At 41.2% G+C, this 16,721-nt stretch overlaps 2 protein-coding genes across 14 annotated transcripts in view; one reads left to right on the forward strand and one right to left on the reverse strand.

The window, feature by feature from the left end:
* SEC24C (SEC24 homolog C, COPII coat complex component) overlaps positions 1–16,721 on the reverse strand; it is a 106,557-nt gene that overhangs the window by 25,448 nt on the left and 64,388 nt on the right. For 6 of the 12 annotated variants that reach the window (XM_041717147.2, XM_030276871.4, XM_041717146.2 and 3 more), the window contains exons 1-2: positions 12,779–12,924; positions 5,137–5,339 (exon numbers count right to left, since the gene is read on the reverse strand). In XM_041717147.2, coding sequence (XP_041573081.2) covers positions 5,137–5,311 — 175 coding nt within the window. In that variant the 5' untranslated portion in view covers positions 5,312–5,339; positions 12,779–12,924. Of the gene's footprint in view, positions 1–2,044; positions 2,132–5,136; positions 5,340–12,292; positions 12,714–12,778; positions 12,925–16,721 lie in introns of those variants that run through there. The other 6 variants (XM_030276869.4, XM_030276868.4, XM_072931533.1 and 3 more) reach the window with 3 other exon arrangements.
* Positions 15,192–16,721, forward strand: part of SYNPO2L (synaptopodin 2 like) — a 38,123-nt gene continuing 36,593 nt past the window's right edge. The window contains exon 1 of one of the 2 annotated variants that reach the window (XM_002193433.7): positions 15,192–15,560. In XM_002193433.7, coding sequence (XP_002193469.5) covers positions 15,456–15,560 — 105 coding nt within the window. In that variant the 5' untranslated portion in view covers positions 15,192–15,455. The remainder of the gene's footprint in view (positions 15,561–16,721) is intronic. The other variant, XM_072931538.1, reaches the window with a different exon arrangement.

Below are 16,721 nucleotides of genomic sequence, written 5' to 3' on the forward strand. Positions count from 1 at the left end.
ATCTAATGTTCAGTACAGGTCAGTTTTCCCTACATCAAAGGTAAGCAGGCTATGCAAGCAGATTCCATTTTCAAAAACTACATGCATTACTAGATTTATATATAGCATAATGGGGGTCACCACAGGCCATTTTTTCCAGCCTCTCAAGGTTGGAGGCTAACACAAATACTTTCCTATCTTTCAGACTGAGCTGGTTCAGTCACAGCCCAAATATATTTGCCTCAGAAGCCAGTCTTTCCAAAGACCACAAAATGTTAGATACAATACCAGCAGTTAGATACAAAAGTGCAGTTTTTACTTCCAAGAAAGAGAATATAAATTTCTCTTTTAATGTATTAGAACAACTGTATGACCATGCCTATTAACCACAAGGGAACCTACTTCACACATAGGGTATCATTAAGTACAGATGACAAACTGTCCATGAGACCAGGCCCACACATACACATTGTTGTGTCACTCTGACAGTGACTGGCATGGCAAGTTTCAAAGGGATTCTGAAACCTTCTTGCGAGGAATCATTACAAAATAGGAAATAAGGGGAGCCATTTCTTAATTCTACAGTATTGTTTATACCCTAAAGCATGAGGTTTCAACTCATATATATTATCTACTACATCCAATTCTTAGCAGACCTGGGGATGTAAAGTCAAGAAAGGAATTAACTAGACCTTGTATGAATAACTGATAATTTCTTGGGTTTCTTTTCTTTATTGCTAACCATCCTCCTGTTCTTCAGTTTGAGACAGGATTTAATTACTCCTAGAGACATTTAAATTTTTATATACTTTTATCTCATTAAGCTCATCTTCTTTGAACTACTGTTAAGCACCTTCATCTTACTGTTCTCTAGCTAAGCATTTCCTGACCTCCAACTATTTGTGTGTTATTTCTTTTGAATTTCTACTGTGATACCTCTCACCTATTTTCCAATGTATCTCCTTTGTAAACTGTTTGGCCTTATCTTTTGTCTTTGAAGGCATATTTATATTTTATCCAATTTCTGGAGGGACCCTACACACTACTTTTATATATATTAAGGTAAATTCATCCACCTCCAAATTTAACAAGCATGCCATTTGAAAAATATGTGCTTACAGAAAAAATTTTGTAAAGCATTTTTTTTGAGTTCTCATCACAAATATACTTGTCACCCCTACTGCAGACCGCTCACACAGTTACTGAAAAAGAAATCACTAGAACAGATATAGGTATCTAGTGGTTTATTAGCCCAAGATTCATTATTCTTGACAAATCCTCAACATCTTTGTGATGTTCTTACTCATTACAGTAAAATTGGAAATGCCCAGGATTTTCCTCAAAGCCCTGAGCCTATATGGTTGTGTTCTGACACCCTAATCTTCTAAACAAATCAACACCTCCAGAAATAGCTCTTCCAAAATATCACTGGTTCAAAATAAGGGAAAGTACAATACTGTTTCTTGCAGCATTTCTAAGTCTTAAATTTTGATTGCTAGTTGCAAAAAGATATTTCCTTCTTCAAGTCACAGCTTTGAGAAAAATATTTATTCCTAACATATACTTGGATTCTTAGTATAGCCAAGGAAGTTAAAGATTTGTTTTTTCCCTTTAAACGAAAGCACAAACTACACAAATCTTATGACTTCCAGTAACAATCTCCTGGTAGTTTGCAGAGATTTTTTCACTTCTTTGCAATGCTATAATTTCAAACCTCACCTTCCCTGTCAAGGGTGAGACCAAGTTCTTTTAAACTAAGGATTGCACCTGACAGAACCTGAATGGGCCAATTCAGGTTTTAAAATCAGACTTCAGAAAACATTAGTCACAACTCAAGTTTTATCTATGAATCTGCATGCATAAGGGATTTCTACTAGGGTTATTTCTTCATATCCTATTTATGCTTCTGTAATGCTGCCTACAAATAGATTTTGGAAATGTCCCACCCACCTCTGCCTGAACAACCAGGTACCCAACCTTTGAGATAAGTATCCATATTAAATGGGAACTCGGCACAGAAGAAGTGACACAGCACAAACCCTCCCACAGAAAGGACACCATTTACCTATGAAATTAGGTGCAAGAGAAGAAGTGTCAGAGTTGAGAGATACAGGAGAGCCCTTCGAAGGAAACCCCAAGGAAGGAAAGTAACCTGGAAAGACAGAATACACCAGTAAATCAAGCCTGAGAGAAAGCACTGAGAGACAGCATTTCCAATGCTGAGAACAGTCTCCAGAAAATACCTCATATACAAAATTTGGGTCATCTACCACCTTGTTCTTTAAGCTATGCTCTTTCTCTTCTACCATGCACAACATACTACAAATGTAGTCTTTACATAATACAAGTGTTAACATTGTCATAAAGCAAGCCTATGTAAAATGATCTACAGCCTAACAGTTACTTGTATTCAGATAATTGTGTTTGCACTTTCAACTGCATGACCTCATCTGAAGGAAACCAACAGACTGATTAAAAGACTGACTAATTTTGACTGGGACAAAATTGTCCTGGTTCTTTCAATATTCTTGTAGCAAGAAGCAGCTACTTTCAGCTAGCACCACAGCACTCCACTTCTGGTCCTCAAAAAGACTATCATCACTTCCATAGCATTCCCATCATTCCACTCAAAGTCAGGGTTTGTCACATAAATCAGATGCAAAACACTCCCTGACTAAGGATGGTACTGGCTCCCAACATTTCTCCACTCAGTCCCCCAAGCAATTTTTTCCGTTGTTTTAAAAATAAATCCATAAGACAACTATGTTGAAATTACAGAATAACTTTGGCAGTTTTCCCTTTACCCCTCAGTGTTTCCTAAATTCCTGCCTCTGAAATTAATTCTCTCTCCTCTCTATTATGCAGCCACAATAGGTTTTGCCACAAAGACTTGCAGTAAACATAATGTTTTGGAGGTGGTGGTGGAAAGGATATCTGTCACTATTTTTACTATAACCTCTCTGCTGTCTCTGATAATGTGTTGCTTGTTTGACTCCCTCTTCCACAGGGATTTCATACTCAGCAGCCACTGACAGGTCAACCTCTGGCTGTTGTGTAACATCTCTTTCTTCTAAAGATCTTTTTCTTTTACATCTCTTTCTTCTAAAGACAGGAATCCTAAACAGCAGGTCCAAAATGCACAGCCTGACAACTGAGATTTACTTAATACAGCCTGCTAAGTCCAGGAATGATCATCACAAAAAAAAAAAGATGGAAAAAATCCCCACAAACTGTGGATGGCCTTTGCCTGATAATAACAATAAAGCACATGAGATACTAAAAAGCCAATATCCTACAAAACTCCAAAGTACTTGGTTTGATAGTGCAATACACTTTTGTTGTTCAAATGAGACTACCTTCTTGCCCTCAGTGTCATACCACTTTTTAATCATTACTGGCACAAAATCTGCATTTTTAATCTGCACAAGTGTGAATGCTATGAATGCTATCAAGGTATCTAGGTATGTCCTTACTGAGCTGTCTCAAAATGAAAAAAGGCAAATCAGAAATAATCTAGAAGAAAAAATTAATTCCCTTTAAAAGCAATGCTTTTCAGGCTTGTGAAGTTCGAAAATTCTTGAAGCATCTGATAGAAGATGCTCATCAGTTTCTTTTCACAAACACTCTAATCATTCTTCACATTGTTTACAGCTAAAGCCTCCTTTCTATAAATAGCTGCACTGATTCAACTTTCGGTAATTTTTGTTCTTGAATCCCCTTCTCTCTCTCACTAAAGCAAGTTTGATTTCTCCCCATTTCACTGGGCAGAAAACTCGATTTAGTCACTGGCTACAGTGAGCAGTCAGAGCGCTCACTGGCAGAGCTCTGCCTCTGCTCTCCCAGGAAGCAGCATTTCTTTCCTCCACTCAGAGATGATTTTCATTACTTTTGCAAGAATTCAAACCCCTTGTGAAATTAGTTGAAAACTCTTAGATTGAAAGTGCTGTTAGAAGAGATTTATTGAGAGCATGGGAGGAAGAGGATTAAGGAAAGAAAAGGAAGATGGAGCACCTGAATAACCTATTCTTTACCACAACACATTCAACTCTTTTACTATGCTACTCTACTAACTCCGGACAAAAATCCAACAGTGCAATTATTCAGCACCCAAATTTCAGTCTCCCACTTCTGTTAGTCTCAAGACAACTAGAGGCACTTTGACTCTTCTTTCCTTCTTATTGAGTCTGGGTCAAAATTCAAGAAGCTGCAAAAGACTTAAGATGTACTTGCAGGGGTGTAGAGTGCAGAGACGATTAGTATGACCGGCACAGTCTTAATTACCTTAGAACACCCATCTGAAACCTAAACAAATATTTTTAAGTTCATGTTGTGTTAATTCTAGCAAAACTGAATTCATCCCTGTGATCTGAAAAGGCAGACATACTTGCATTCAAAGCAATAGCATTTTCTCCTCTGTATTGGAAATGTTAAAGTAACTATTGATTTCCCAAAGCAATCAACATAACTGAAAACCAAGACTCACAAAGTTATTTATTAAAGTCAGATTTTCTTTTGAAAACAGGAAAACAAAAGTTGAATTACTTTAATTTTTTTTTAACAGACAAAAAATAGCAAGGGATAGGATCCTGCAGAATTGGTGAAATTCTAGAATACATTAGCTTGTCTCACATTCACAAACTTTTTATTGAATTTAAAGACATTAGAGAAAATAGCTTGAAATACACTTTCTACATAGAGTTGTATGTCAATCTTTCAAGATGCAGTGCAGATCTTTCTATATAATAATGTAAGGCAGTCTCAATTATAAATCTGTTACAGTCCCTAACTGCTGCTTCTCAACATAACCTCATCAGGAAGACTCTTCTAATCAGGTGCTTTAGTAACATAGGGATATGCACATAGAGAAAAAAGCAAGCTGTTTCTCAACATACTAATTTTATGACCTACCAAAAGAAGAGTAAGCCCTACTAAACTGGACAAGAGACAGCACAATGACCTCAGACTATGGAATGACATGATTTTTAGCATCCCGCAAATTACATAGAGAAAAAAAGATAAGCACTATCACAAAAAAAAAAGAAGACTTACAATAGGATATTGTATACAGCAATAGGACATAGTATAAGCATACAGCAAAAATTCCATGCACGCCATAATTCACAGGTTAACAATCAGTAAGTATTGACTGAGCAGTACCTTGTGGAGGGACTGGCTGTTGATATCCTGGCACCGGCCCATTATAAGCTCCATACTGCGCCTGAGGAACCCCTGGCAATGACTGTCCTCCGTAGGCAGGCTGCTGGTATCCCTGATATCCAGGCTGAGGTTGCCCATAAGGAGGCCCCGTGTGAGCTTGCTGGTTTACACTCATTGTATTCACATCCCCAACCTAACCTCACCTGTAAAAAGGGGGGGAAAAATGACTTTAAGCAGATATAAAACCAAACTGGTCAGCTTCCCTAGTGTAAAAAGTGAGAGATCGTAAGATACTTGGAAAGCTCAAACAATAATGGTAACATACTCTTGCACAGCAAGTCAGATAAATGCTTTACAAGAGCTACTTAAAACAGTACTTTCAGAAACTATGTTTTCTAATCAGTTTAGCATTTCATCCTGGTTAGACGTGTGATCATCATCTTAGATAGAAATACTATCATTTGCCATTCCACAGCAGATTATTATCAAGCTTCCTGAGAAACCTTTCAAACTACTTCCACCTCACAGAATCAGACCAACAGAAAATAGATTTCATGATATAGATGAGTGATCCCTTAATATAACACTTCAATAACACTGAACAAGCTCAGCTGTCACCTCTGTGTTAGTTTACTTGATCATGCTTCCTCATTACAAGCAGCAAGCTTCACCATCCACAAAGGCAGTTGCTTGAAGTGTTTGATAAAATCTAAACCAGGACCAGCATAGGGAGCTATACCCTTTTTTTTTTAGCAATAGATGATTTAAAGTCCTTGCTATGTACACACATTTCAGCAAACAAAGATATTCCAAAAGCAAAATTTTCACCTAGGAAAGGTGTTCAAAATGGAAAATAATTACAGGTAAAGATGGCACTAAAGGAGTTTCACCAAAGTGTAAGACCTGAAACAGTGTCAGAGAGAGGAGAGACATTTCTTACAACCTTCTACAAGAAATCTTGCTCAACAGACAGATTCCCAACTCCCCTAATTAACTGTATAGAGACTGACTAGCATAACAAGTAAAGCAAAACTATTACTGTAAGACCCCAAAGCAAACAGGCAATTTTTATAACAGCAAGCAGGGAGATAACCCACAGTGCCTTTCATTTGTGGAGAATCAAGATAACTTCATGGGCAGGAGATTCCCTCATGGTGTGTTTCTCATAAGAATATTTTGCATCGCTTGTACTTCTTTGGACGCTCCATGTCACTGTTAGCCTCTTCAGCTAAGACTACTACACTAACACTAAAGAAACATGTTTTGGGGCAATCAAATTATTCATTAAAAACATCAGTTTATATTAAAACGCAAAGTAAAAGTAAATTAAATAACTAATGTTTCCCTCACATTTTTTTCCAAACTCTATTATGAACGTGTGTGTTAAAGATACCAAGTAAATCTTAACACAGAGGAAACAGGTGCTACAGCCACCAGCAGCAAAGCCTGACTAGGAATCTGTAGCTTAATCAGGTATCAGAGCTGGTCTGCCTACACTCTGACTAGCACATGCCAAACAATGCTAAGGTTGGTTCTTCACATTACCAAAAATATGATGCCAAAGAATTATTTCAACAACTGACATCACAGTTGTACAGCAAAGCCACCTGAAAAACTACAGCTCTGTAAGAATCATCCACATGAAGAAATCATACATTTAATAAAGGGAAAATACATATATCATAACAGAGAAATTTAATTATTTACAAAAGAAAACAGCACAAGCTAGCACAAAACATAAAAACTACGTTTAACCTCCCACAGCTAGTAAACATGACAAATGTCAATACTAAGATTACTAACACTTACTCTGAAATTAGATTTTAAACTTTTATGAAAGGAAATAAATGAAGTTTTACATTTTTATTCTCCAAATTGTATAAAAGCAAAGATAGAGTTTTTGTTTAGAAAAAGATCTCCTCTTAAATATTTAAAGGTAATTTGCTCTTGAAAGCTAACATGTAATTTGCAACAGCTTAGAAGAGCATGACAAATTTTCATCAGCCCGCAGTGGTATTAAACATGATTACTCTCTTACTATCATGTTTATAACATGTAATCTCTAAAAATTCTGGTTTCCCACACTACCTTCGACTTAGTTCTGCAGACCTGAGCAGCCATGTGGCCAGGAAGTCTGGACTTTGGGATCGGCTCCCTTCCCGAGTTCTCTGAAAGGTTAACCTCTTACTGCCCAGGTAAGCAATCAGCATGACCACACTGGAATGACAGACCTACCCTCAGCCACCTCCTGCTCTGTACAAAGAGTAAAGCAAGAGAGTGCCTCCTGCAAAGGTGGGACTGCAGGCAAAGAAGAACACATCAAGAGGACTCCTCTACCTGCTCATCTTGGAACATCTAGGCAGGGCTTTCTGACAGCGAAGGAGGGCTGTGTTCTCTTCTTCCTGCCCCTGCGTATTGGATCGCACATGAGAAACCTGGCTCCTGGTCACTGCTCCTGCAAACAGGTCACTCCTCCAGGAAGAGCTGCAGAGTAGCTGTATTCCACAGGATAGCTCCTGAGCTATAACCACCAAGACACTTATCGCAAGTTAGACCTACAGAAATCCCCGAACAGATCTAATGTTTGAACTAGGAATTACTACAGGGCAGAACAGGAATCTTTCATGCTTTTTCTCCTGTTTTTCTAAAGCACTAACTTACCGTTGTGTTTACTCAGTAATGACCTTTTACTATTCCCTTTTCAGCCTTCCCCCCCTCATGTGAATATCAGTATTTCCTGCCTGAGCAGGTGATATCTGTAGCTTGTTGCTCTGTCCACAATACCAAAACTGAGAGGTAAGCTGATTTAATGCATACCTTACAGAGAAAAAGTTTTGAGATAATCTACAAATCTGTGGAAAAAGTAGCTACGCAAACAAGATGGTTCTAACTCAGCATCCCAACTGCAAGGTGGATACACTTCGGACCTTTAGGTAGCCCATGTGCCAGCCAGCACAGGCTCAACCTCCACTACAGCACAAGCTGATACTTGCTCTACACTGGCAGAGCATCAAGGAGGGAGGCTTAAGAACAAGTCCAATGTTGAAGCTGTGGACAAGGCTGCTTCACTGTTTTGGTGCCCAACTTGCTCTGAACATAAGGCTTGTGGCATGTTTGCTCATCACTGATGTGAAATACCATAAGGCAGGACCAAGAGTATTTGCCTCTGAGAAGGTGGAAGACAGTTGTCACTGAATGACTTCGTTTTCCTTCTTCCCCGGTACAAGTTATTTGTATCAAACATTCATTTTGTTTCCACTCAAAAAACATTTCTGTGTAAATTAGAACCTGGTCACTTGAAGAGATATGGAGAAAGGGAGAATTTCATCCTCTGTCTTATGACACAAAGGGTGGCTGGGGTATAGAGAATGACAGAAATAATACATATACCAGATAGAGAGAAATGTTCATAACAGGCCATTTCACTGGATAAAAACACTGAGGATATTCCTTTGCATGCAGTAACACATTACCAAAACTGAGCCAAACATAATACTGACACATGGTGTTGAACACCTTATTACTACTCAGCAGTTACAATACACAAAGGTCAAATGAGCAGGACTGATGCTAGAGGAAAAAAATCCTATGACAAGTGGTCATAACCATAAACAACAATTTTCCTGCAAAGCAGGAAGCAGCCACTCTATACCATTTTCTCTTCCTCTGTATAAAGGCAGCTGACCATGAAGTTTTGGTCAACAGTTACAAAGGTACAATTAGACCAGAAGGCTGTTGTACAAAACAGACAACCAGTGAGAATCAGTAATGAACCAATGGGAGGAAAATACACAGGAATAATGTAGGGGGTGCTGAATATCTAAATTTTTACAATAGCTTCAAGATTACTTAATATCCAAACAAATCAGACCACAGTAAAGTTTTTATGACATGCTTTTAAAAAAACCTAGTGATTCATATGAGCTCATTTCAATGAGCAAATCTTCCAAATCACTGAAAACTTCATATTCATCATTTTTTATAGACTGCATTCACTGTTAACTCACTTTTGAAAGTGAAAAGCTTGAGCTCATAAGTTCTTGTTCACTTTCTAAAGGAAAAGCATACAGCAAAATTACTTTCCTTCAGAAAAGTGCTATTGCCTTTTTTACTGGTCCCAGGGAAAGAAAAAACTGTTTATTTCAACTTCTGAGGAGATTGATACTTTAAAAAAAACCCCAAACCTACAACAACAAAAATATACTCAACCCAAGTCAACCACATGGCTACAAAAGAAATATCTAATTTAACACAAAAATCAAAACTATTTCCAAAAGATGGGATAGAAGGAGAGCATCAGTAATTCAGAGTATTGCCTACACTACTTTTAATGTTTCTGTTCTGTAACTTTCTGGAAGCAGCAAGGTTTTGTTATTCTTACAAAGACCCAGACTCAGAAGCTAACAACATGCTTCAGAAAGGGAAATGTCCTTGCTTTTGTTTCAATGACAGCTTGACCAGGTCTTCTACAAGCACTCATGGAACACTTGGTCCTTTTCAGATATAAAAAATTACTGGGTGGGGTGTTTTTGGGTTTTTTTTTTTTTTTTTGGTTTGTTTTTTTTTTTCCTGTAGAAAATCCCAGAAAAGAAACTCATGTCCTAGAAGTCAGAAACTGTCAACTAATCTGTAAGCTCACAGGCCACTGTAACAAGTGCCTCCCACACATTTGTCCCAGGCAACCAAAATGGCAATACTGGAATCCACTCCAATCTGTTTGTAATATGTGTCACTCTCTCTTCCTGCCTGTGCAGATTCTTAACTTCTTACACCACAGGTAACATTTTCTTCATCTACGCATTTTTAGTTACTGCCAGAAACGTTTGTTTTAACAGTTCAAGAAAAGTATAAGACACAGTTTTCAAAGTGAATCTAAGGTGTGATCACTTCCATATTATTTTAAAGAAGGACACATTAAACCCAGTTTTGTTAGGCTGATTCACCATCCTGGGCAAGGTACAATACAGTACACAAGTTAAAAGAGTTTGAAAGTGATTAAAAACTGAACACAAAAAAAATCAGCTTAGTCTTGACCTAACCATAAAAGTACCAATACTTCCAACCCCTGCTATCACCACCAGATTTCTACTTCAAGAACATTTTATACTTTGTTGACTCAAGTCTCCTGGTGGGACTGATTCACATCTCTATCACTGTAATGAAGCTCAAGGAAAAGACTTGAAAAACACTCTGCTATGAGCATGGCTTCTAAAGAGCAACCCCACGGAGGCAAGAGTCACTGACAATACAGCATCAACAAAACCATAGCGAAGGATCTGTTTCCTAGCTGCCTCCACATACATGTGGACATACGTTACAATGAGTGAAGTAATCTGAATCATTTCTGTGACTCTTGCTCAAGCATAATGGATTAGAAAAAGTTACATGAGCAGTTTCAACTCTAGGGAAGAGGCCAGAAGAAAGGAAGAATGGAAATAACACTAAAAACCAAGTTTTCTTCACATATATTGTAACACTGGCCACCTCTGTGCTCTGACTTCCTCTACACAAATAAAAATTACATAATTTCCATCTCTTGCAAGAAATAAAAAAAGGTCAGACTTAGCTTTTCCTAATACCTACTGCCAGTTTATACTGTCTTTTAATGCTTTCTGTGTTAACAATGAATCTTGCTAAACATATAAAAACAACCTGTATATTCACAATTTATCCCTAACACATCTTCTCAAATATAAAGAATAAGAAACATCCACCTCTCTTCTGCAGAGACATTACTGTTGGTGACTCTGTACCTTGCCCTTCCTTAGCCAACCATCAATTTTTCCTTTGATTTTTGACCCTCCTTCTGATAACAAGTGTTACAGGAAGATAACACAGTTGTACCACAGCAGGAAACAACATTCAAAGAAGTAAAAGCACCAAGCCACTCATCAAAGAAATAATATTTTAAATAGCTGTTCACTGCTATAAGTCAGCTTTCAGCCATTAAATTAAAATCTGGAGTAAGTATCACAGCATATTAAGAAGCAATTATATATTCTTTATATTGATGTCCTCTTCATACTCTGTCTACAACAATAAAAGAATCCTGAATGGCACAACTTCAAGCCAAAAAGGGTAGTTCCATTAGCAAGAACCTGTTCCACAAGAAAATGGATAGAAATATTTATGTTTTCACATAGTGTATATATGTGATTGAAAATAAGTCACCTTTAAAGATGAAAGCTTGGAAGTTTTTGGCTACGTACATTTCTATCTGTCCTATAACTGGAACACCTACTCTAAGAGAAGGTTGTGGGAAAGAAAAAAACAATGTTAAAGCCAGAGTTCCCTAAATTTACTCATGAAAACTTCACATTAATATAGAGCAAAGACTTTAGTAGAAAATCAGTAGTCATCTCCCATATCAGTGATGTGATTTTATACTGCTTGTAAAAACAACAAAAAAGAATTTGTATGTTACACCTCAGATACTGATATCTGTCCAACATTCCTCACAACATTTGGTAAATCTGACTACAGAATACTTTAACAGCAATGCACCTAGAAATACTTTTAAGGAATTATCACATTAATAGCTAACAACCAACTCAGTACCAAACTGGAAAAAAATCTGTATTTTCAATGACAGTGCATTAATTGACATGACATTAATTCCTGTGGATAACTTCTGACATTGGTGTAAGCAATTCTCTTATGTCCCAGCAACCACAAGCTTAAAAAGAACTTCAGCTACAGCCCAGTTTGCATGGTTTTGCAGTCCCTCTCAGAGATCAGCACAGTCCAAAAAAAAAAAAAAAAACAAACAAAAACAACCAAAAAAACAAACTAAAGGAAACTAAGGTTCACCGTACTCCATCAAAAGCATATCTCAGAAAGAGTGAAAGCAAATTCCAACAGAAAATAAAACACATTTAAAGCACCCTCTACATGGAAAGCAAGAGTCCCATCTTGCATAACCACCTTTTCAATACTACACTTGCATTTCTATCGTGCCATCTCCTTCACTTCCCTCGTTCCTTTTTTCACAGCCACACAATCACTAAGTTTTACTACCAATCCAACCAATCTCAGCCGCCAGATGTCTGCAAGGGATGCCCATCCTTTGCAAAGCTCGAATGAATGAAAGCTTGAACAGCACAGCACAAACGCCAGGGAAAGGACCAGCGGATTACAGGAGATTAGAGAGGGGTACCTTGACTCGCGGCGCACCCCGACCAAAAAGAAGCACTCGGTTCTCGGTGCCGGACCGACGGCCCGACCCGCAGCCGCCGGGTGTCGCCCCACCACACCGGGACACCGACGGGTCTCTCGGGGCAGCCCAAGCACTGCAAGTGCAGGCCCCGCCGACAGCCGGGCCGGCCCCGCGGGCCGCCGGCACCGGCCGGGCCGCGGGCGATGCGGACGCTCCCGCCCGGACGCGTTCCGGGGAGCCCCGGGGCTCTGCAGAGCCTCCCGCGGCGCGCAGCACGGTGGGCCCGACGCGTCACCCGACCGGGCGCCACCGGGCCTCGGCGGAGGAGGAAGCGGCAGCGGCGGTACCGCCTCGGCTCCGGGCCCCGGCCGGGCCCCGGGCGCGGTGCCGGGTTCAATGCCGCCCGGCCGCTCGCCCGCCCGCAGCGGGCACCGCACGGCCCCGCGGTGGGCCTGGCCCCCCGGAGCCCCCCCAGGCCCCACTCACCACCGCTGCCGCCACTGCCGGGCCCACTTCCGGCTCCCGCCCCGCCGCTCCCCGCCCGCGGCTCCCCGCCGCCGCTGCCACGTCCGCGCTCCGCCCGCCGGGGCCCGGATGCGGCGCAGGCGCCGGGAGGCCCCGGCCGCTGACGTGCTGGCCGGGGCGGGAGGCGGCTGCGGGGCCGGGCTGCGGGGCTCGGCTGCGGGGCTCGGCTGCGGGGCCGGGCTGCGGAGCCCGAACCAGCGCCGTCCGCACGGGCAGCTGAGGCTTGAGCCGGGCACGGCCGGGCGCTGCTGAGCCGCGGCCACCACTGATCGCGGCCCTTGGCCGCCTGTCCCACCTGCGGCTTGTGAAAGACCGCGACAGGGGAGCAACCGGGGCCAGTTCCGCACCAAGGTGCAAAGAGTTGTTCGCTCTCTGCTAACAACAGCGGAGCGATCGTCCCCCCGTACTCGGCACTGGTGGGGCCACCCCTCAAGTACTGCATTCAGTAGGGCCTAGTGGCTCCCTCACTTCAGAAAGGGCATTGAGTTGATGGAGCGTGTCCAGAGAAGGGTAACAAGGCTAGAAAAGGTCTAGAAAACTTGTCTTACAGGAATGGATGAGGGACCTGAGATTTTGTCTCGAGAAGAGGATGCTTGTGGAGGATGTCATCGCCCTCTACAACTGCCTGAAAGGAGATTGCTGTGAAGTGGGGACTGCGCTCTTCTGTGGCTACAGAGAGGACAAGAGGAAATGGTCTAAAGCTGAGACAGGGGAGACTCAGATTAGATATTACAAACGTTTGCACTGTTAGGGTGGTCAGGCATTGGAATGGATTGCCCAGGAATGTGGTGGAGTCACCACCCCAGAGGTGTTTTAAGAGGCATCAGGATCTGGTGCTGGGTGATGTGGTTTAGGGGTTACAATGGTAGTGCTGGGTGGATGGTTGGACTTGATGATATCAAAGGTCTCTTCCAACCTTGATGATTCTGTGATTGTGTTGGTTTGTGCCCACCACCAGTATGCAATGGCACCAGATGAGTGGTGCTATAGTACTGGCAATGAAGTCATCCAAACAATGGCATCCCAGCAAAAGTACATCCTCTGGATGTTACAGTATAAGGATATTAGTCACTGAAACCTAAGCATATGCAGAATAAGAAAGATGTAAGGATAAGCTTGTCCTCAGGACCTGAACAGAAAATTATGTTTTATGCCTTGTAGGAAAGGGTGAACATGGACTTTAATTATTTTAGAACTCCCTGGCTTGGGATGGCTAGGAACTTGTGTCTGTCTAAAGAAAAACCACTGAAAGACTCTGCTCCACTCTAGTGAGACCCCATCCAGAGACCTGTGTCTAGCTTTGAGGTCCTCAGCACGGCAAAGACATTAACCCATTGGAGGAGGTCCAGAGAGAGGCCAAGAAAATTATCAGAGGGATGAAGGCTTCTCTTACTAAGAAAGACTGAGAGAGTTGGGGTTGTTCAGCCTGAATAAGGTTTTGAGGTGACCTTATTGTGATCTTTCAATACTTATAAGAGGCTTTTAGGAAAGCTGGAGACAGACATTTTAGTAGGGCTTATAGTTACAAGACAAGGGGTAATGGTTTTACATGAAAAGAGGGTAGATTTAGACCAGATGTAAGGAAAAAAAATTTCTGCTACCAGGCTGGTGAAGCACTGTAACAGGCTGCCCAGTGTGGTAGCAGTTGTCCCATCCCTGGAAACACTCGAGGTCATATTGGACAGGGCTCTGAGCAATCTGATACAGTTGAAAATGTCCCTGCTCATTGCAGGTAGATTGGGCTAGATGATCCTTAAAAGTTCTTCCAACCCAAACTATTCTCTGATTCTATGACCTGGTTGGGCTCTCTTGGTGCCCTGCAGAGAACTGTGTGAATCCTGTGTGTGTAGCTAATCCCAGCTATTCTGGTCCCAGTGTTTAGTGCTATGAATGGATGTAGGGGATGTCAGGGAGCAGCACGCTGCAGAGGGAGCACAGTACATCCATAGTCTGAAAGCCTGTGGCTTTCAGGGCAGGCACATAGTGCCGCTGTGTACTAACACTAGCTTCACAGAGAAAATAGAAGTGGGGAGCACGTTAATTGCAAGCTGGTTTTGTTCAATTCATAGGGTCAGGTGCTGTCACCTGATTTGTACAAGTTTGTGCCTGTGACATGTCCTTGCCTGAAACTCAAACTAACGGATCCCGAGTACTGAGGGACTCTAAAATTTGCATGTAGAATGCAAAGTGGAAATAAGTTTTTGGCTGAAATGCTTCCAGCTTTAAGAGTGTCAGACAAAGCTCTGGAGAGACAGGAGGTGTGCTATTTTCAGCCACGTTCCGGTGAGGGATCCATCATGTATGCGGGGGGGTACAGAGGGTGAGATTGACATGACACGTGTGTAGGACAACTCTGGCCCCTTACCAAGGGCAGAATCAAATGTCTAATCATAGGCTGAGCAGCAGCTGAGAGTCCAGAAGAGCAGTGAAGGCTGGGCTTGACAGTCTCAACTCTTGTGTGTGTGTGTGTGTGTGTGTGTGTGTGAACTTCAAGGAGAAAGTGAGCAGAGGGCCTTGTGGGGACTGGAGAGTGGTGGTGTGAATTGTGACTATGGGAATAGAAGATTTTGCCTGTTAAGAACTGGAGTCTGAAGTTGTACTGAAGTTGTGAAGACAAAATATCTTAAGCACAGAAATCATGGGAGCTGAAGAAGAAATGCTCATCACTCTGTCTGGAGGTGCCCCCTGGGGCTTCCGCCTGCAAGGGGGTTCAGAGCAGAAAAGACCCCTTCAAGTGTCAAAGGTAGGACCTTGAGGTGCAAACTGTGAGAGCAAAGTTGTTTTGCTTAACTAAGCTATCCCTACTGAGTTGGGCATCTTTCACTGCTGTTAAGGAATACAGGAATTCCTTACCATGACAGCAGATCTTAAAAGGAAAACTTGGGTGGTGTGCTCAAGCAGGGTGTGAGGTGGGCTGTGGGTCCTTGAATAGGTGCTGTTGAGGTAGAGACAAGTGTCAGGTGAAGATCTGCTTCAGTGCAGGACTGTACAGCTCAGACACTTTGTAGGCTGTACAACTCTCTTGTGTTGTCAGCAGAGCTATAACCATAGTGACAGTGCAGGGAAAACGGTTCAAATATGGAAACTTCAATACCCATGTAAGATATTCAACTAAAGAAAAAATAAATTGAAGCAGTAAAAGCCATATTTTTAATTCAACTGTCCCTAACACTTCATTACTATATTCCAGCTTTCAAAATAGATGTACATTTCTTAGTGCCTCTTCTGTTGGTGAAAGTTTTTCAATACTGTCTGAAGTGAATATTTGTGATGCTTTAAGTAGCAAATACTGGTTTAATTAAAAAGAGTTAAAGAAAAACATTTTTTTGGATGTGAGATTTAAAAAGTGGAATAAACATGAACCTTGTGTTGCACTACTTTTGATAAACAGCTGTTACTGTTTTCTTTTCAGAAAGACTACTGAATAGATTGAAAACTAGGGGGGAAAAAAGGTCCTCTTTATTAAGCTCAAGACAGCTGCATTAGCCTCGACACAATGATATCTTGGGATATCTCACTGGAAAGCACCCAGCAGCAGAATTGAAAAAATGCTCTGCCCAGCTTATTCTGTTTCCTTAAGCAGACCATGCCTCTGATAGAATTTTGAAATTAAATGTTCTCTGTCACTTGGCTCACCCCAGATCACGTAGTGCTTTTCTGTAATTTCTGTCAAATTGTTTGGAATCCCATAGCTTGGCCTTGAAGCAAATGTTTCTTATGTAGAGAAAGACAATTTTTCTCCAGAAAAAAAAATTCTGCACAAACTCATAGAGTTTCAGTTTAAAAAGGAAGAATCAATATCCTTTAAACAGGTGTCTGGCATCAGTGGTTCTTAGGAAAATGGAATTTTCAAGGGCTACATTAACTCTGCATGGTCTAAAATTATTTTGACTCTTGTTTTTCC

The sequence above is a fragment of the Taeniopygia guttata genome, chromosome 6 (assembly GCF_048771995.1).
Source record: "Taeniopygia guttata chromosome 6, bTaeGut7.mat, whole genome shotgun sequence".
In the NCBI taxonomy this organism is placed as follows: Eukaryota; Metazoa; Chordata; class Aves; order Passeriformes; family Estrildidae; genus Taeniopygia; species Taeniopygia guttata.